This window comes from Neovison vison, chromosome 3 (genome assembly GCF_020171115.1).
Source record: "Neovison vison isolate M4711 chromosome 3, ASM_NN_V1, whole genome shotgun sequence".
Taxonomy (NCBI): domain Eukaryota; kingdom Metazoa; phylum Chordata; class Mammalia; order Carnivora; family Mustelidae; genus Neogale; species Neogale vison.
This window is the reverse complement of record NC_058093.1, coordinates 215926985-215947500: the sequence shown is the minus strand read 5'-3', so window position 1 is coordinate 215947500 and position 20516 is coordinate 215926985. Positions and strand designations below refer to the sequence as shown.

The 20516-nt window shown below is 45.6% G+C and overlaps 2 protein-coding genes across 3 annotated transcripts in view; one reads left to right on the top strand and one right to left on the bottom strand.

Annotated features, from left to right (window-relative positions):
• Nucleotides 1-20516, top strand: part of LOC122903652 (immunoglobulin lambda-1 light chain-like) — a 1198107-nt gene that overhangs the window by 360758 nt on the left and 816833 nt on the right. The window lies entirely within an intron of this gene.
• Nucleotides 8420-12704, bottom strand: LOC122903646 (melanoma antigen preferentially expressed in tumors-like). The gene is made up of 4 exons (XM_044244429.1): nt 12672-12704; nt 11127-11446; nt 10105-10713; nt 8420-8996 (listed from the first exon to the last, which is right to left on the bottom strand). Exons 1-4 carry the CDS (start codon nt 12702-12704, stop codon nt 8420-8422), a joined length of 1539 nt encoding a protein of 512 aa, XP_044100364.1.

The window sequence follows — 20516 nt, the reverse complement described above, 5'->3', positions numbered from 1 at the left end:
ATATAATGGTAACAGCTTTTCCTTTAGCATATTGAAGAGCCTGGATTAGGGTAATGAGCTCAGCCTTCTGGGATGAAGTTCCTTGATTTAGGGATTGTGCCCAAATAATTTTGTCTGATGTTACCACCATCACACCCGCATACCTGATTGGACATAACTGCTGCCGTCAGTGAACAATACTTCATCAGAAGTAGGCAATGGTGTATCCTTCAGGTCTGGTTGCACAGATTGGGCCGTGTTGATTATCTCCAGACAGTCATGGATGGGTTCTTCAGGGTCATCATCTGGAAGTAAGCTTGCAGGGTTTATAGCTAGAGTCTTTTGAAACTTAATGTGAAGCTGGTCTAGCAGAAAGGCCTGAAACTGAGTAACCCATGTGTTTGACATCCAGCGCTCAGGTGTGTTTTGGAACAAGGTGTCAACTGAGTGGGGCACTGTTAATAAGGGTTCTTGCCCCAAGATTAGATTGTTCTGTAGCTCCTTGAATAGAAGTTCTTCATGTGTCCAAAGGTCTCAGTGGCTCGGTCAGAACTGAGTGTACTGCACCTGTGTCAACCAGAAAATTAACAGGCTTGTCCCCTATCTGCATAGTGACCTTGGGCTCCTGGGAACTCAGTGAAAAGGAGTTCCAGACCTGTCATTCCTTTTTTTTTTTTTTTTTTTTTTAAGTTTAGGCCTTTTGGTGTCTGTCGGGGGTCCCTTTCCTTTTTGGGTTTTTCTTCCAGAGTCTGTTTCCTTGATAGCTGTCACTACTTTTGATATTGTCACTACTATTTTTACTATTTGATATTATATCCCCAACCCAAGCAACCTGACAGATGACCCCATCTCCAGAGGATTAGAACAATTATAAATTACAAAAACTCAGAATAGACATGGTTAATGATCTGATAGGAGAGTTCACTATGACATGATTGACAAGGAAACTCAGTTACCTTGTGATACATAACATTTCAATAGCCAGAACCAGAATGTTACATATCAAACAAGCAAGCTTAATCAACAAGATTTTATTTATAATTTAAGTCTTGTGGAAGTTTGTTAAAACCTTAGAAGGTTTCTAAAGCACATGCCTAAATAGGATCAAGGATCAAAGACCTGATAAAGGCAAAACAAAGAAACTGGATTTTTCTAAGCAGGTGGAGAGAAAAAAAACTATTTGCATTTTTTTAAATCAATTTGCATTTTTTTAAAATAAAGAACAGACCAACAATTGGGAAATACTTTGACTTTCTGAGCAGAGAGAAAGCCAACTTACAAACTTGTATTCATGTCTTTAAAATTAAAATTTATTCATTTTAATCTTATTCCATCCTGACCACAACTAAAATTTATTTTTAAAGAGTTCTCTTTACAAATTTTCTGCAACTTTTCTTTGCATTTAGATTTGTCCCAAGTTATTTATTTTTAAATAACCATCTCATTTAGAACAAAATTACTTTTTTTAATGTTTAAAATGCATTTCCATCCCTTATTCTTTTATTTCTGAAAACTTCTCATATAACCTCATTTTCTTTTATGAATATCTCCTTTATATTCTTATATAAATATATCCTTTATATATATATACACACACATCCTTTATATTCTGTTATATAGATACCCATATATGTATATAGATATCTATATTTATCTATATAGATATAGATTGGATATAGATATAGATATATATATTAGATATACTGTATATTTTGGTATAGTGTTATATCACCTATTTTTTATATACAGAGTTGTTTTCCTTATTTTTATAGTCTTAGTTATAATTAGTAGAATTTTTATTTTTTATAAACTTTAATATCCAGTGAAGACCAAGGAGTAACCAATTATGAACTGTTACATCGGAATTTTTTGGATGGCAAAGTTGTGAATTCAGTTAAGCATAAAACACATTTATCAACAGATTTAAATATCCTTAGTTTCTTTGTAGTAAAAAGTCAAAAGCACAAACCTATGTCCAGTCATTAACAACTTAGCACTTTATCCTATTTGGAAAAGACCTAGATGTCCAATGAATTTAATTTCATCCAAGCAAAACTTTAAAGTTTTAGCTTACCAAAGACTTAGAAACTATTTTAACAATTATCCAAGAAAAGTTTGAGACAATTAACCATCAGTGTAGTTATTTTTTGTTAACAAATTGTAACAGAAATAACACGAGGTTATTTGACTTTTAGTAAACCTTCATAGAACAAAAGTTTTATGTTTACTGCTGATAGATTTAAAGATATGTTTATCTTAATTAGACCAACAAACTTAGTTTAAATACTAAATTATGTTCCACTGGATCCTCCCTATGATCAATTTTCACCTGAGACGTGGGGAAATCAGGAGTGCGTGGTCTTAGGTCCATGGGGTGCTCTTTTTGTTAATACCACAGGTTTTAAAAAGCTTTCACCCATGGTGAGCAGGGGCTCTCTTTGTCACCCTGTGTGTTCCCTCCCTGTGTCATTGGCATAAAGACAAACAAAAGGGTGGGTGCCCCTCCAAAGGAGAGACAAGTCAGATGCCCGCCTTTCTGCGCTCCTGGATGAGACCTGGGTGTCTCTTGGCCGTAGTGAGTCCTTAAAATCTGGACTGGCACCCCGAAGGGGCTTACCTTAGACCTTATGAGGTCACCACAGAAACAGGTTGGAGCTCACTCGGACTCTGTAGGCTTTTGGGGACCCTAAGCGTGCCCGCTCATAGAACCACAGAATCAGTCCGCCTAACAAGCCAGTTCAAACTGCATATTCATTCACACATTCAACTGACCTGTGGAATTCCTTCCAGAAATTCCTTTTTGATCCCCCTTTTGGGGGGTTCCTGACCTGAGGGACCTTCCCCCTTGGAAGCCCCTACCTCTGAGATCTTTTAGAGGTCTCTGGGAAGTGATCAATTTCCCCTTCCACCCTGACAGGTGGGCCTGACTGAGTCCTTCCTGATGACACTCATAAAAGACCAAAAGTAAAACCAAAGCAAAAAGTGAGAATTTTCCTAACCAGATCAGCCAATGCAAGGACCTGAAATAAGGATGATAAGGAGGAAAGCAAATAGTGAAATCTCTACTGGACTATAGTCCTGAAAAGTCCCCTAGAAAGAGAGATCTATAATCCAGTAGGAGAGATCGTTTACAGAAAGGAAACAAAAGACCAAGACAGGTCTTCTAAGATAAGACGGAGAAAGAACTAAAGCGACACAACAAACAACTCTCGTACACCAGATTTCCTGAGACTCCCTCTAACGTCTTAGAGGAGTCTTTGGAGGGGAGTTAAGACTGCGCCCAGTCCTCCGACCTCCACCAGGTTGACCAGTCCCAGGCTAACAGAAACATAAGGAGGTATTACCCACCTTATAAACGTGCAGATGACTCCATGAATTTTTGAGGGTCAGGAGTCATCTCCTGTCTATCAGAGCCTCACAGAGATCCTTCCAGGGCCCTGGAACATCTCAGGGGGTGTCTCCCCTGGAGCTCTCTCTAGATCCCAATAGTATGGGTGGGGGAGGCCACCTGCCTGTTGAAGTGTCCTACCCTAGTGTTATGAGGACCCTCAGGTATCTTGCTGGGGCCTCCAAACGTTATATCTACAGCAGTGAGTTATAAAGATGGACACCACATTCAGTAGGCCAAATTGAGGAGTCTTTATTAAAAAGCCGGCAGCTGTGAGGGGGCTCATGCACACCAAAATCTCACAGCCCCGAATGAGCTCAGGGATAGACTTATAAAGGCATAAGCCACATCCTATTGCCAGTTTCTAAAAATTGCCAAGCATAGAACAGAAGCAAAAATGCTGGATTAAGCAGATATTTATGGTAGGGGTACATTTCCTGAAATTGTTATGTCTGAGTAGTTCTGTGGTATTTTTGTTAAGGTTGCATTAATGGGTATAGTAACATGCCTATGTTCTGAAATGCCCACTTTTTATAAAAATGGCGTGACTTATACTAAGTCCGTTTCCTACGTGTCTCAGGTGTATGGTGCCAGATAGTTACACCTGTGATGAGTTTTTGAATCCCTATATTCTACACATGAAACTAATGTAACACTACATCAACTATACTTCAATAAAAAGAAAGTATAACAAGCTAAAAAGAAGGAAAGGAAAACATCTGTTATTTAACCAGTGAAATGGGCTTATTTAGGAATAGCAGAGAATTGCAATTCACAACAAAGAAGTTGAGGCAAAACCATAGGCAAGACTATAGAACAAAGCAGAGGACTGCTCTTTTACAGAGTAGAAGTGGGCTTGGGGCTATTATTATAGCCCCAAGGATTATTGTAAACAAAAAGTCCATCAGAATAAACTAGGACTTAAAAGTATAGTGACTTTTCTTTTTTTTCCTTTTTGATTTTAACATTTTTATTAAATTATGTTAATCACCATATAGTATCCCATTAGTTTTTGATGTAGTATTCCATAATTCATTGTTTACATATAACACCCAGTGCTCACCGCAATATGTGCCCTCTTAATACCCATCACCTGAGTTGGAACTGTCAATGGTTGGCTGGGCTGTTGCCAAGGAGGGAGGAGAGCATCTTCCTTCATCCTGCTATGGTAGTAAAACATCCTCTTCTTCCTGTTGGGAACAGAAGGTAGGTCCCTTGTTGTTGGGTCTGCAGAGGACTCCAAGGAGTGGTAGGCAAGAGAAGTCCTCTTTCCAGACTCCATTTTAGTGAGATTTCACTCTCTCTCTTTCTTTTTAATTATATTCAATTAGCCAATATATAGTATACATTATTAGTTTTTGATGTAGTGTTCAGCGATTCATTAGTTGCATTTAACACCCAGTGCTTTTTACCACAGGTGCCCTCCTTAATACCCATCACCCGGTTACCCCATCTTCTATAACCCTCAGTTTGGTTTCCAGATTCCAAAGTCTCCCATGGTTTGTCTCCCTTTCTGATTTCTTCCCAGTCAGTTTTCCCTCCCTTCTCCTGTGGTCCTCTGCACTATTAATTTTCCAAATATTGAATAACCTGTAGACTAAAAGAAGGACTAGATGCTCACCAGGGCCAGGAGTGAGTGGGGCCTGCAGATGTCTGACACACCCCGTGACCCACCAGGCACTTGTGCATTCCATATGAAACTCAGTCTGGCATGCAGAGTCCACACAGTGCTGATAGTCTACATTTCCACAGTCTGCAGTTGCCCATAACACAGATGCAGGGACCTGTGTCCGTGTTCTTTCTCGAGACTGGAAGATTTATTGAAGAAAACACTGAAGAAAAGTCCTGTGGATAGTGGCTTTGTGCTCCAGCCCTCTGAGGTCCTGTCTCATCATATGATATTAAATTATGCTTGTCCAAATGCTGGGTCACCTCTCCCTGGTCCTTCCACTTTTTCTAAATTAATCTTGACAACTCTAAGGTGTCTGGACCAACAGCCTCCCTCCTGTGAGAACCCCACGTCTGTCTTCTCTCAATGCTGAAGTTCTCTCTCTGGAGCAGCAAATGAATCTCAACGAGAACTCAGCTCAGCCTGAGGGGCCTCCGTTGCTCTGCTGATTTGCCTTTTTCAAGTTTTGTGGCCCAAGATCACCAGGAAGATACAAGATTGGTTAGGTGCTGAAAATATGCTTCTTACAATGATTTCATGTCAGTGGCACAGTCTGGGCTATTTCTCTTTCTTTCTGGTTGTATAGCCGCACCCCTGCCCTTAACAGTAGTAGTAGCAGTAATCTGCTAGTACTGTTTCTAGTACTGATCCAGAGGACTCCTGGATGGCTCTGTCGGTTGAGAGTTCAACTCTTGATCTCAGCTCAGGTCTTGATCCCAGAGTCTTGAGTTCAAGTCCTGTGTTGGGCTCTACAGTGGGTGGAGTCTACCCTTAAAAAAGAAAAAAAAAAAAAAACTACTACTGATCTATATTTTGGGTCAAGTCAGCAATTAGAAAGCCACACATTCTAATGACCTGGAAGATAGGACCTTCCCCAACACGGCCTTCATCTGTGTGGACCCCCTACCACCAGTAGTCACTACCTCCCTAAGCCCTTTATATGGCCTTCCTTACTGAAGAGGACTCTCCCCAACCAATACCAGCTTTTAAAAACCTCATTGCCTTGATACCATATCTCTTGGAGTATTTTGATGGCAAAGTCTAAATTCTGAGTAAATCATCTTGCCAGATTTCTCCCTCAGATGAGGTCCCCAGGCCAGATAGAGTCCTGACTGTAGGACAGCCTGCTTTAAAAAGCAAGATGCAGGGGTGCCTGGGTGGCCAAGTGGGTTAAGCCTCTGCCTTCAGCTCATGGGGCATGATCTCAGGGTCTTGGGATCCGAGCCTTGCTTTGGGCTCTCTGCTCAGCAGGGAGCCTGCTTCACCCCCTCTCTCTCTGCCTGCCTCTCTCCCTACTTGTGATTTCTGTCAAATAAAATCTTTAAAAAAAAAAGGCAAGATGCATTGTTGACTTCTGCTCTTCTATAATTCTATTATCATCACTCTCCTGCATGGGGCCATTAATAACCAGGGCACACCAATGCGTGATTTTCATATTAGTTCATAGGTAAACCTCACCATGTCATTACTGAGTATTGTGTCTATTTTGTGACCCAGGAGCCCAACACCGAGATAACGTGATGCTTTTTTTTTTTTTTTTAATCTTCCTCCCAGAGAACCTGTCCTTTTTGTAAACTTTTCCTCAAATCCTAGAACTGCTGGTTTCCCATTCTGGAAATTAGTCCCTGTAACCTGGGTCTATGTAAGGGATGCTAGGGCAAGGTGCATGTCAGGAAAAAATGAGGTACTTTCCTGAACTCCCTTTTTGGTACATTCCATCAATTACACAGATTGTTTTCTGCAGAAATGGCAAAAAGTGTTTCCCAAACTGAAGAGCCCATTTCTGGTTCTTTGAGTGTAGGATAGGAAGCTGGAAGGCAGAAGAGGGTAACTGCTATTGGAAGAGATTGGAGAGCCAGTTGTGTGTGGCAAAAGAGGAAGGTGTTGATACCCAGCAAATACTGTGGCCCATGCACAGACACAGGCATGCAGTCGCCCCTGCGCCCACATGACTAGCACTGTATGAGCGGCAGTGGAAGAGCAAGCAGGGCTGACTGGCTTAAGCTCAAGGAAATGTGCAGATGGAGCCCTGCCCTGGGCCTTGTGTGGTCTTCTCTCCAGGTATATCTCTGGGAGGCCAGGCAGTAAGGGAGGCAAGGCAGCCTAGGGCCAGGATGCAGGGGTGTAGGGACAGGGAGCTCTCTTGTTCACTGGACAGCCAACTTCCCATGGACCATGGGGTCTGACCCCACCATGTGACATCATCTCTTCATTTGGATGATGGTCTCACAGGGTGGCCCCTCCACACCTCAATTCGCAAGTCTGACATTTACCTGCTTCCAACCAAGTGTTCCCCAGGACATAGTAAGGGTTTGCTTATTCATTCTTAGGACCCAAATCTACCGCATCTTCCTTGCTCAGAGCTGGCTTACTACCTTTGATAGGGAGGAAGGTGGGTTTTTCTGGAAAGTCAAACTCACATTGATGAGACCTAGCCCCTGCAAAAAGAGGTCATATTTTTAATTTGGGAAACAAATACTAAACCAATGTCATGTATCTATATGATCTTACCATTCCACTAAAAGAAATTTAGATATTTTTACTGACCACAACTAATTGAATTCAAGAGAGGACTGGACCTGGTGGGAAGACAGGATGGGCTGGTAAGGCCCAGAGGATCCAGCTCATCTGCTGGATGTACATCCCCTCCAGTACTGGGGACCTGACTTCTACACAGTAAAGCCCTACCTTAATACAGCCAAAGGCCAGGGATGGAGACTTTGGATCCACTGGGGAGGAGTGCTCGAGTCCAGAGTCTTAGCAGAGTTAACGAGGATCCCTCCAAAGCATTTTTCCTGCAGTGGTGCTACTGGCCCCCTAGTATGTTCCAGGCCCTGAGGATGCACTTTGTATGTGTCGACCGCATAAACAGCCATAGAAATTAAATGAGGAGGTAACAAGTTTACCAGAGATAGGAGCCAAATGGAGGAATGATAAATGGTGCTGTGAATTCCTGGGGCTGAACCTCACCCAGCTTAGTGTCTGAGCATCATGGATGCTATGCCTTCTTTTTTAATCAGGAACTGCAGTTTCCTGAGGTTTAAACTGGAGATATGGTTCATGGAGCTCAGAGGACACCAGATGGTTGACACTGAGGTTCTCTTTATTTTGGACCATGTCTTTACAACCATGCAGGCAGGGATAACTCCCACATCTACCGCCCAAACCCGAATCTCCCTCTAGAAATTCAGATTCATATTTCTAATGCTAGAAGATGCATCTCTCCAAAGATCCTGTTAACTCCCAAGTCAACATCCCCCCACCCCCTTTTCCTACTCACATGGGGCAGATTTTCTCAAACTGTGGCTTCCGTGCTCCTTTAAGATACACTTACACCTGGGCTTCTGTGCCCAGAATAAAGCCTATGATATGTGTATATCCAGCTAGGCAGGCATATAACAGGGGCACAGAATGGGCTCTGGGTCATAGAAGGTCCTGTCACCACAGTGAGGACAGGGGTTGGCACTAAACCAGACCATGCCTGGCCGCCCCAACTCCTGCAGCATTTGCTTCAGCCTGGCGTGCAGCTGGGCAAGTCTGCCCAGGTGAAGGGTGCCACGAACATCCTCGTAACTCTCCAAGGGGGCTGGGTACAGCACATGACTCAGCTTGCTCAGCCCGATGGTGTGGCGCAGCAGGTTCTCTAGGACAGCCATGGAGATGGGGTTTCCACAGAAGCTAAAGGTTGTGAGCTGGGAGCAGCGGCCCAGAGCAGGCAGGATGACAGTGAACTGGGAGTCCATGATCCCACACTCATCTAAGTCCAGGTCCTGGAGGGTGGCGGAGGCTCTCTCTATCAGAACTTGGAGAGGTGCAGGACTCATATTGGTCAGGTTGACCCCACTGAGACCCAGGTCCTTAAGCTGACTGACGTTCAGGTGCTGGGACAGATGTGTCAAGTCAGATTCCGAAAGCAGGCAATTAGTTATTGACAGGGTCTCTAGGGGGGTCTTCAGGCAGCTGGGGAGAGACAAAGCAGTTAGTTCTGGGGGCATGGAGGTGGTGGGCAGAGGGACATGGGGATGACTCAGGCCTCAAGGAAAGATAGGCCCATTACACCCAGATCCAGGGCTTTAACAGATGACGGTCAAGCCCGAGGACGCCACCTGGGGGAAAAAGCACTCAAGTCCATCCAAGTTTCAGGGGAGTCCCTTCTCCATTACTCATTTTTGGTGATTTGGTCAAGTAAAGAAAATCTCAAGTGCCCCCTGTGCTGTCAAATGCAGCATAGCATGTTCCTCAGAGGTGCTGTGAGTATCAATTAATCCAACAATGTGAGGCAATTGGAGGGGAGCCTGGCCCCATGTCTTCAATAAGAAAAGGAATTGGTACTGGGAAACAGGACTAGAAATGCTTTCAACTCAGGCTTCCTTCTGGCTGCTTCTATGACCCCAGTCATTGGTACCTGTTTCCGATGAGGCTAATGGGAGATGTGCACAAAGAGCTAAACTGGGCAAGGCCTGGCAACATGTCGCCTGCAGGGCCTAACATAGATCACTGTATCATCCACGTACCAGCTATCACCTTCCGTAAGTCTTCACTCCTGCTCCCTTCCCCTCACCCCCCGCCCCCCAGAATCAGGCATTCCCACTCTATTGCCTTATGTGGAACCCAGAGCAACCCTTTACAGAGAGGGAATTGGAGGCAGGTTTGGAGGGAGAGACTCAGGTTGACAAAGCTGCCAAGCACAGAACTTATGATCTGAAACTTTACATCAGATACGCCTTCCCTTCACCAACACTCTCAAGTTTAGTTACTTTTGATCATCATAATGTAGACATCATTTTCTCAGAAAGAATTCCCAAAGCCACCCTCACCTGCCACAAAGCCCCCCTTATAAAGATTCCTAAATAGAAGCCCCTTCGAATAGTATCTATCCTAGCTCATACCTCCCACCTCTATCTGGGAGGTTATCTGACAACATGCGTGGAGACAGAGCAGGGACAGTGTGTGGACCTTCTAGAGATTCATACTGCATCTGGCACTGTTGACGGCAGATGCCCGTTATCATTTACTGAAATAAAGAAGGGCTTATGCTGGACTGCCCAGAAACCTCACAATCCCTCACCTGAGCACCTGGTCCAGACGGTCTTCCAGGAAGGAGATAGAGTCCAAATAGAGCTCCTCAAGGTGGTGCAGCCTGAGGAACTGAGCAGTGAACTGGTTGACGCAGTGTTCCTCCTTCGCTGGGGTGGTGTGGGAAGACATGTGGATGTGCGAGAGGAGGAGCCTGCGCAAATTGCCCATCTGACCCAGATGAGGAGCAAACTTCCCCAGTGTGGACAGTTTCCAGGTGCAATTCACTTCCAAATCCTGGATCGAGTCCAGCTGTACAATTTTCAGGATCTTCTTGATGTTCTGTATGGGCATTGCGAAAATCTTCAGCTTCTTACAGCACAGGTGCAGCAGACCCTTCCTCTGCTGGACTTTCTGGATGAGGTAGGCGAGGGACTCATCAGGGGTACCTTCCTTGAGGCAAAGGTCTATCAGCACCTCCACAGGAGCCAAGGGTGGCTTGGGCCCTGGCTTGCAACCATCCACTTTTCGCTTCTTCTTCATGGGCTGGGCCACCTCTGGCTCCAACAGGGAATACATACTGGCCCTCGTCCCAGACCACACGGTCCAGAAGTCCTGATGAGCATTCTTCCGTAAATCTAGCACCTGCAGTTTCCACCTCCTGCAGGGAAGATAGGAGACAGACCGAGATGCTTTCAAATCAATGGAGAATAAGACTTGAGTCTCAGAATCGAGGCAAGGCCCAGATGCCTGACCTGCACTTTTATTCCACACCCTTGGATGTCAGTGGCTCCTTGGGCTACTGGGATCCTTCATTCTTGGTCCCCACTTGCAGTACCTCTAAGTGCCACCAGGAGAAGATGGACAACTTGTTCCTTTGGTCACCTCTGCATCTCAATCAGCCTTTCATGTCCATAGTCTGTTCCTAGAGTGACTCCAGAGATAGCCCCAAGGCTTCTCTGAGCTTCCTCACAGAAGCCTCTGGTCCACCCTGTGGCTTTGCACTTTCCCATGAACCCATCTCTATCTTTCTTGGGTCCCCAGGGCCCTCCCAGGCAATGGGATCACCCTCACCTGGGACGAACCTCCTGGGCAAGCAGGACATCAAGGCCATCGAGTGCAGCTTGGAAGGTCTCCTGGTGGGGCTGCTGCTCCTTCATCAAGGCCCCCAGAGGGAGGCAGGCAAAGGGCCAGGCCTGCACCATCACCTTCAGGATCTCACTGTACCTCCCAGCAAAGGCCGCTGTGAACAGCGGTGGGAAGAGCTCCATAGGCAGCACTTCCAGAGCGGCAATGGCTGAGGCCTGGTGCCTCAGCAGGCTCTGACCTGCCAGGTCCAGAAGTCTGGGTGGGGCTGGCATGCTCATCCTGATGAATCTGCTCCGAAAAGAATCCTGGCGAAATATTCAAGGAACAAGGCTGAGTGCTAGCAACCCCATTATCGGTCCATCCTTGAGAGAAACCAACTCAAGGCCAAAGTCACTCTCTGGCAATAGTTGGGAGTCCTCCATTTACCCCAATTCTGCTCTCGGCTAGGTGGCCACAAAGCCACAGCTTTGCCCCCGCTGGCTCTAGACGTTCATCTTTCCAGGCCCTGATGGGGGAGCAAGATCACCACAGGTCCCATACCATATCCAGTTACTGCCACATTTAATTCTAGTCCCACTGTAGAGTTAGTACTGAGGAACCTGAAAACCAACCCCACCCCTTTTAGGGAAAAGTTGCTGATTATCACGAGTACTGAACATATACAGAAATAAGAAACTAACACGTGGCCCAAAATGAGGCCCTTCTCAGCTCTAATAAATAACCCAGACATGAGAGATTAAGGAACATCTGGACAAGGGGTACCATAAATTTTCAACTGTAAAAGTAGCATAACTACTTTGGGGATGAAAAAAATATATACTATTTCAAGACAATTTTATTATATCTCTCGTACAAATATGAGAATTACTATGAGAATACAAAGCTGACATTCAGAACAAAGCCTCCACTTTTAAAATTATTCCATAAAATATTTTTTCTGGTGGAATATATTTAAGCTTTTAGTTTCTTATTTTCCTAAAAAAGCTTAACTTATAAAACCACAAAACAATGAACTATATGAACTATAATTACTGAACACAAACTAAATACTTAAAATGTCATAAAAAATCCAACTAATCAGAGGTCTTTCATTTCCCCCAAATATCTATCTGGTTAAGAAATATCATAAATGTCTATAAAATGGCATACACCAAAGCAGAAATCAAAATGTCTGAGATTAAGGCAAAACTGCATTTTGAGGCAAAAGCAAAGCCTGCTCATTCATACTATGTGTCTGAGGGCAGTACGATGGCAGCATCCCAAGCTTAGGGCTCCTGCCTCCAGAAATGTATATGGTGCATGGAGGAATCTGCTCAGACTTCAGGGTCTCACCTCTGGCTTCTCAGAAGCTATAATATCCTTTCTGGCTACACCTCCGTTCTTCAGATCCTAGCTCAAATTCTCAACTGAAAGCACGATGTTGTTATCACTGCATCTCTATCTAGTTAATCCAGATTGGGTTTACCTTCTCCATAAAAACTGACTGAATAATATGCCCCATTCATGATAGAAAAAGAAAAGAAAACCAACCTGGAGGTATACTTGGGGGAGTTTTGGCCACATCAGTGTAACTCAAATGTTCAAGTTAAGACAGCTTTATGCAGACAGTGGTGTTAACCCAAAAGAAAAAGAAATAAAATAAAATAAAATTCCAAAATATCAAGTAGTCACAATTTGTTACCTAAAACTGCAAAACATGTGTGCATTCATAGAAGAACAGATGTACAATTGAGGGGTGGATGGTCTTCCAGATTTTGAGGATCAAGTCTTCCCTGAAGGAAGTCAGGTCAAAATTAAGAGGAGTTGGCCAGGAAAAGGGAGGGGACAAGGCTGTTTGTAATGGGACCATGGGAAATACCCAAGACTAGGAAAAATACATTTTATTTTGTTTGAGGATCTCAGACTTCTACGGCTACTTTAAACCCAGAGCAGGGAGGATATCCACTCTTTTTCCTAGAAGATTTCCTCCTAGAAGGCTGAGATCAGATCAGTAAAATGGATGAAGAAGATTCAACATAGGAATCTGGGCTACAGAGAGGTCAGAACCCTACTGGCAACCAAACCCAGGATTCGACTAGTCAAATTCTAACAGCCACTGAGGGGTTAGAGCCATGAGCTCTTTGGGCTCTTAGAGGCAGGGAGAGAAATAAGCATGAGCTAAATGCATGTCTCCTTGTCATCAAGCTGCTACCACCAGAGGACTTCCTCTTTACGCTCAAGTGTCCTCTTCCGCTTCCTGACCCTTCAAAGGCAGAGCAAGTCTAGGCATTTCCCAGGGGCCTTGGCCCCAAATGTGATCTCCAAAGGCCCCTTCTGAAGTATATAATGACAACTGTCATTTCCTCATTCCTAGGAAACAACTAATATAAATACAGCTTCAAAAAGTCCCTTCTGGTCCCATCCCTATCCAGCTGGATGTCCCTATCCAGCTTTTTAATTATTTCCATTCTTCTGAGACAGTGCCACTAAAACAGGAATAAAACTTTTCCCTCTTTCTGTATTAAGCTCAGTACCCAAATACCAACACTTTTTCCTCACAGAATTTGAAGCTATATTTGACATTTAAGGATCTGCCAAAATTAGGGATGATTCCCATGCTGGGCTGGATCACATTGGTGGTTCTGACATTTTAGAGCACAGAAAACCTCTCCACACAAAGAATTATCCAGGCTATTCTTTAACCCTTGCATTATGATGCCCCAAAAATTCTTCTATACCACTGGTGAGGAGATTGGGATTCAGTCTCTGAAGGATGCTGTCCACTTAGTATCATCATGGAGACTGCTTTCTCCAAATTTCTGCCACCTATATCAGCAGGCTTTGTGTCAAATAAGGTTAAACTAGAAAGTGCTCTATGGACATTTTAGCCCCCAATCACCATTATCAATCAGCTGCAAGAGGCTGAGATTAGTAATAAAGATAATTGTAAATGTCCCTGATGACTAAGCAGTAACTGAGGACAGAAACGGTTCTCTGGAACTTTTCATCCAAACTTCTCAACCTTTGCAGGAAATTTAAAGTTCACTGTTAATTTTATTTTTAGCCCAGTGAATCAGGACCCAACTCCCCGCAGGGAGTAACTGATAGACACCTTCAGGCAAGGGATTTGTCCTGGTGAGGATCTGCCTAACCAAGTGGATGGACAATCTCATTGTTAGAGACACTGACTGACAGACTTCAACTGGACCTCAGTGAAACAGGACAACTGCCTAAGTCCAAGTTTGGGAACGGTCTATGGGAACCCAGGGTCTAGGAGATCCAAGGAGGCAGAAGTGACCACTGCCTTCAGATCTAAAAATGTTTAGTATGAACCAAACATCCTTCGCTTGTGAGGTAAGTCCTACTCCTCCGTCCACCTCCATGCAGGGCCTTTGGATCAGGGAACACGCTGTGGGGTTGGAAGCCGGAGCACTGGGAACACATCTATATGAAGGGCTGTCCTTCCCACACAGGATCAGGACTGGCTCAGGACAACTCCCACAGCCAAGGTATGAATTTGAAGAATGTTTCTATTGCATCCTGGTCACTTTTTCTCATGGTCTTCATTTGCTACGTAGGCCAGAGCATCCCCTGAGCTCATTAGAGTGGGTGTCCTGAAACCACCTGTTTCATTCACAGAATTCCAACTGGGATCCCAGAGCATCATCTACCTTACTGGGGCCTTTAGAATGTTTCTGTGCTTCTGCCCTGTGCCACCTGGGCAGCACTCTTTGTCCCTGGAATGTCAGCCCACCTCTCTTGGAGCCTGGGGTATGGACATGATGCTGGGAACACCTTCCCATTGTATCAATCGAAATCAAGGAATTTTTCCCAGTTCTACAGAGCATGATAATTAGAGAACATGACAAGTCACAAGGTGCAGAAAGAAAATAAGCCCATCTGTTTTTCTAGATCTAGGGGGCTCCAGGAATGCCGGAATTCCCGAGTTCCAGAGAAAAGATCTCAACTCTGCTGGTCCGGAGGGGAAGCAGGCTAATGAGAAGCTAGAAATCCAGTCCTGAGGCAGCAGCCCACCTCAGGCTCCCTTGAGGCAGCCCTTGAACAGACAAGATTTCATTTGGTATCCAATACATCTCTGAAATTTCCCTCTGGTGTCACATCTCTCCTTACCCTGAAATATTTTGCCCTCTGTGCCTTTTTATTTCATTTTTTAAAAAAGATTTTATTTATTTGACAGAGAGAAAGAGATCAAAAGTAGGCAGAGTGGCAGGCAGAGAGAGAGGAAGCAGGCTCCCTGCGGAGCAGAGAGCCCGACGCAGGGCTCGATCCCAGGACCCTGGGATCATGACCTGAGCCGAAGGCAGAGGCTTTAACCCACTGAGCCACCCAGGCACCCCTTCTCTGTGCCTTTTTAAAAAACTGAAGGTCTCTTTTGGACCTCCCTGCCCCTCCCTGGATTCAACAAGATCTGGTTTCACTTCGGATCCAGTAACATCTAGACAAGAGATTGTCCCTCTTTCCTCCTCACCAGGGAGGACCTTCCTGATCTCCAGATCACTCCAGCTCTAGCCAGTTATTCCTGGTGAAGTACTTCTGGAAGCATGATGGGGGAAGGGGAAGCTGAGGACTCACTCTAATCTGGGAAGCAGGAGGAGGAACTGAACTGGGAATGGCCCAGAACATCCAATATGGGGCCCAGCATGGAGGAGGAAATGTCAGCACAGCAGAAGGCCTGGTCCTCTGACTCCCACAGAGCTGTATCCCTTAAAGGGTGGAGACTTGTGTCTGAGACTACCTAGTGGCACTGGAGGCCTGAGTGAGTTGCCAGTAGCTGTGTGTGTACGTGTCCCTTTAGCTCAAGGACACAGAATCAGTCCAATGGAGAGTCTGGGGAGAGGGAGAGAAAGTGGCAAGCACTAATACTGGAGGCAAAGGTGACAGAGAGATTCAAAGAGGAAAGGGCTCCAGACTCAGCATTTAGCCTTTGGGATTTTGCTCTTCAGTCTCCTTACTTTTCATAGCCACGTCAGACTGAAAACTGTGCTTCTGAAAACAGAAAGAGAGAAAGGCGTCTGGTACTGTGTCCCTGTCATCCGAAGGGCCCTCAAACCTTTAACTCTAAGCCATAAGAAGGCCATGGTGGCTCTGAGAAAAACCAGATACAACAGGTTATCAGGCATTTTCCACTGGGGTTTGTTCCACTAGAGCGAGAGCAATGATCCTCAGGGTTCCAGGAACACAGACCTTACACTTGACGGGAAAAATCCCCTATGCACTAAGATGAGGGCTCACAGGAGGCACTGGGGCAGGGTGGACATGTTCACAGGAATGTCTCTAGACCAGCTAACCCCTCCTCCCCATATCCAGACACACTTTCTTTTCTTAATCCTTGATTTACTCAAAAACATTTATTGAATGCCATAGACGAAGCATTCTATTGAGCAAATGAAAATGCAGCAAGCTGAAAAACAAATCAATCAGAGGTTTGCATCAGACCATAAAAATGACAGTGCAAGATGAAATACATAAAGCCATCTTAAGAATCCACAAAGTTCTGTCTCTCGACCTACTTGTGATCTCTCTCTGTCAAATAAGTAAAGAAAATCTTAAAAAAAAAATCCACAAAGTTAGTTTTTCAGTGGCCATTCAAAAACTGTTTTTGCCCACCATTAAGAATTCTCTTTCTATTCATTATAAATATGTTGAGAAACTAATAAAATAGCAAAACTACTATTAACTTAGTGTGTTGATTTTAAACACTGAAAATTAAACCACTTCTCTGCAAAAAAATGCATCGAGAGTAGTTTTAACATTGCTTATGGTTCTTCTCATATAACTTTTGGTGCAGAGGGCGCACCTTTCCTATGCCCTGGGGAACAGTCAAGCTGCTTTCTAAGTTTGGATAGATTTCCAGTATTTATTCCTTCAGGTTTCCAATGTCATGACATATTTTTGAGAGAGTTCCTTTAGTGTGAAGACTTCTGCTAGAATCACTTCCTCTAAGACATCTTCATCCTTTTGTCACAGTCATACTCTCCCTTCACACTTCTCTGGGAACTGGAGAATGTGAGTTTGAAGCTGGATTTAGAATCACAATGATGAATAAAAAGAGCTGAAGTTATCAAAGCAGTTCACTTCTCTAGCCTCTGGTTTCAGGGGGCTAAGACTGATTCTTCCTTTCCATATACAGCAGCTGAGACTCAAGAGGGTGATATACTTGCACCCATGTCACAGAGAAGGCCGTGGGAGGGGGGCACAGGAATGAGGCCCCTGGCTGCTGGTCCAGGGCTTTCACTTATGCCAGCCTAATGGGAATATGCCTAGAAAAACCACCTGAAAATGGGAACATTCCACCCTCTATGTGTGTCAGCAATGGACAAGGTCAGAGAACATGTCTCTACTCAGGTATCACCCACCACAGTCCAGGGGGTCAGCAGGTCTTTACTCTGCTGAGGGCCATGGGCCTTGCCAGGCATCCAGAAGGATGGGTTGGGGAGGGGTGCAATACTCCCAGGAAGAAATCAGAAAGGCTGAGGTCTTGAGGCACCTCAGCTTACCAGCTGTGTTTCTCCAGTGAAGCAGGCTCAGGACAATTCCTGGGAGGACACATCTCCCTACCTTGCATATCCATGGCTGTATCAAGTAATAAAATTTGTGGCTGGAGTGTCACTCACAGGATGTGAGGGACACAGATGCACATGCGGGCCTCCCTGTCTTGTGGGACAATGGATAAGAAGGGAGGCCAGAGAAGCAGAGGGGCCACAGGAGGCAGAACTCTGGGGCATCTCTACCATGCTCTCTCTACCATGCTCTCTCATGCTCTGATCATCCTCTTTGTCCCTTAGTAAGGGACACTAAGGAGGGGAACTTCAGGCAGCCCAGAGTTGACCCTTTCCTCCCTTTGCCCCAAACTCCTTCTGAAGTCATGGCTTTCATATTAACCTCTCCTCTTTGTCCTCTTCCTCTTAAGGTCCAGGGCCCAATCTGTTCTGACACAGGCACTCTCAGGTTCTGTGGCTATGGGACAGAAGGTCATCATTTCCTGCTCTGGAGGCAGCAGTAATTCTGGAGTTTTTTTTTTGTTTTTTTTGTTTTTTTTTGTTTTTAAGATTTTATTTATTTATTTGACAGAGAGAGAGAGATCACAAGCAGGCGGTGAGTCAGGCAGAGAGAGAGAGAGAGAGAGAGAGAGAGAGAGAGAAGCAGGCTCCCGCCAAGCAAAGAGCCCGATGCGGGGCTCGATCCCAGGACACTGAGATCATGACCTGAGCCGAAGGCAGCGGCTTAATCCACTGAGCCACCCAGGCGCCCCAATTCTGGAGTTTTTAACTAGGTGTTCTGGTATCACGAACACTCATGTGCTGCATGACATTCCCAATGCACAAGGTTGTCCGGGGCCTCCATCCATTCTCCACCTCCATGTCAGGCCACATGACCTCCCTGACTGCTTTGGGCTTTAGCTGGAGGACTAGCTGGGCACTATTATTGTTGTCTTTTAAGGAGAAGGAGTTTTCTTTCAAGGGACCTCTTACCCTCAGGGGTCTAAGCCCACATGGAAGTGACCAAAACTCTGCCCCTGCTTGACACCAAACAGGAGTTAAGTGTCTGGCATCTGTAGCCAGTCTTACACCTTCACTCCAAGCAGAGGTTCTAAACATAACTATATGGCTTTGAGAATGTGGTCCCCAACACACTAGAGCTAGCTCCTTCTTATAAAAAGGCAACAGGACCGGGGCACCTGGGGGGCTCAATCGGTTAAGCATCTACTTTTGGCATTAGGTCATGATCTCAGGGTCCTGGGTTTGATTTCCCCATAGGACTCCCTGCTCAGTAGAGAGTCTGCTTCTCTCCTTATTCCTCTGTCCCTCCCCGCCCTCCTTGTGTGCATGCTCTCTCTCTCTCTCAAATAAATAAAATCTTAAAAAAAAAAAAAAAAACAAACAGCAGGACAATTGCTCCACTGGGGAAATGACTGGGAAGTATACAGGTTACTCCTGCATCTTCCCTCTTGAGCATCCTCAGGACACAAATTCCATCCAGCTCCTCGATGACAAGAACAAAGGGAACAACAGGGTTTCTTAACACACCTGAGAGACAGTTCGGGGACCAGCTTACCTTAAGATGTCTTCCGTCCACTCTGGTCCAGCTCAGACTGGCCTCCGGTCCTCCAGTACTTGGTTTCTCTGGTCTCCTATCCTCTCAGTCACCTCTGTCTACCCAAAATTCTCCAGAAACAAACAGGCTGTGTGTTAACACGTATATTTAGCAAGCCATGGGCTCCTATGAAAATCTCTGCGAATACTGCTGAGGAAATGGAAAACCGGAGACCTGACCCTGCCCGTTCAGTGGGCATCTCCTCTAATCTCCAAATCTGACCAACAATTTCCCATGGGCTGAACGAGAGAACAACTGGAATGGCAGACCCTGTGCTCTGTCAAAAGCGACCCCTCCCTCGAGGACACGGCCCACGTTCTGTCCCTTCTGCCCCCCCCATACCCCGGCACCTCCTTAGGGGCCAGATTCCTAGAGCAGCCACCCCATTTTAACTGCACACCCGTCCAACTAGTGAGAGCAAACAATGAACGCAGACGCCCGAGTTCGATGAATTGTTACGTCTGCAACTCATACGCGCGGCCAGTCTTAAGGAGCAGGTAGCTGAGGCTGCCTGGAGCCAGAAGAAGCACATTGTTAGGTTTTCCACTCCGACCTCTGTTGTGAAAAATCACTTTTCAGATGGAAAATAGAAGTGGGAGTTCGGGGGAGGGCAGTTTACCAGCGATTAGTCCAAGGTCACTCCACAAGAAAGAGGATCATCCAAGGTTTGAACTTACGTTTTCTCCAGACCGCGCACCCGCCACGTGGTCTCTCCTGCAAGGAGCCTGGAGGGAAAGGAAGGCCGCTGGCTTCGCAAGCTGCCCTACCCTCGCCCGCCGGAAACAGCCTTATCCGACCAATCCTGGTTTCTCTTTTCTTGAGGGCGAAATCTCACGAGATCCTAGGATCACGATGCGGGGTCGCCTGGGGAGTCCAGGAGGGGTTTGTTTTCATAGGCTGGGCGGGGACTTGGTGGTGGGGAGGGGTGGTACCTGTTGGCCACGCCCACCTGACTGTGCCAGGTGCCAGAATGGGGGGGCATGAGAGTGGGCGTCGGGGACAGGGAGGATAAGGGTGGGGTTCGATGAGGCTATGGAGGGTGGGATGGGGCAAGGGAGGTGGGGAATGGGGGATGGGGGTAAGGAGAATGAGGGAGGGATGGGGGGGTCTGTAACTTCCCACCCTCTAACCCCTCCCCGGGGCCTATGCTTATGGACCTATTTCTCTCTGTGGGGTATGGGGTGCTGGACCCTGAACGAGGCTCCTTGCATAACCCTAAAAAAGACGTCCTTGCCTTTGAACTGTCTAATGCTCTGTGCTACCTGGACTTTACCATTTATG

Bases quoted from the DNA above. Each gene is read 5' to 3' on its own strand.
- LOC122903646 (XM_044244429.1), bottom strand. From the start codon at position 12,704: ATGTGGCCAAAACTCCCCCAAGTATACCTCCAG. The intron at 10,714-11,126 runs GTGAGGGTGATC...TCTTCCCTGCAG, and splicing joins GCCCAGGAGGTTCGTCCCAG to GAGGTGGAAACTGCAGGTGC. The intron at 8,997-10,104 runs GTGAGGGATTGT...GTCTCTCCCCAG, and splicing joins CGTCTGGACCAGGTGCTCAG to CTGCCTGAAGACCCCCCTAG.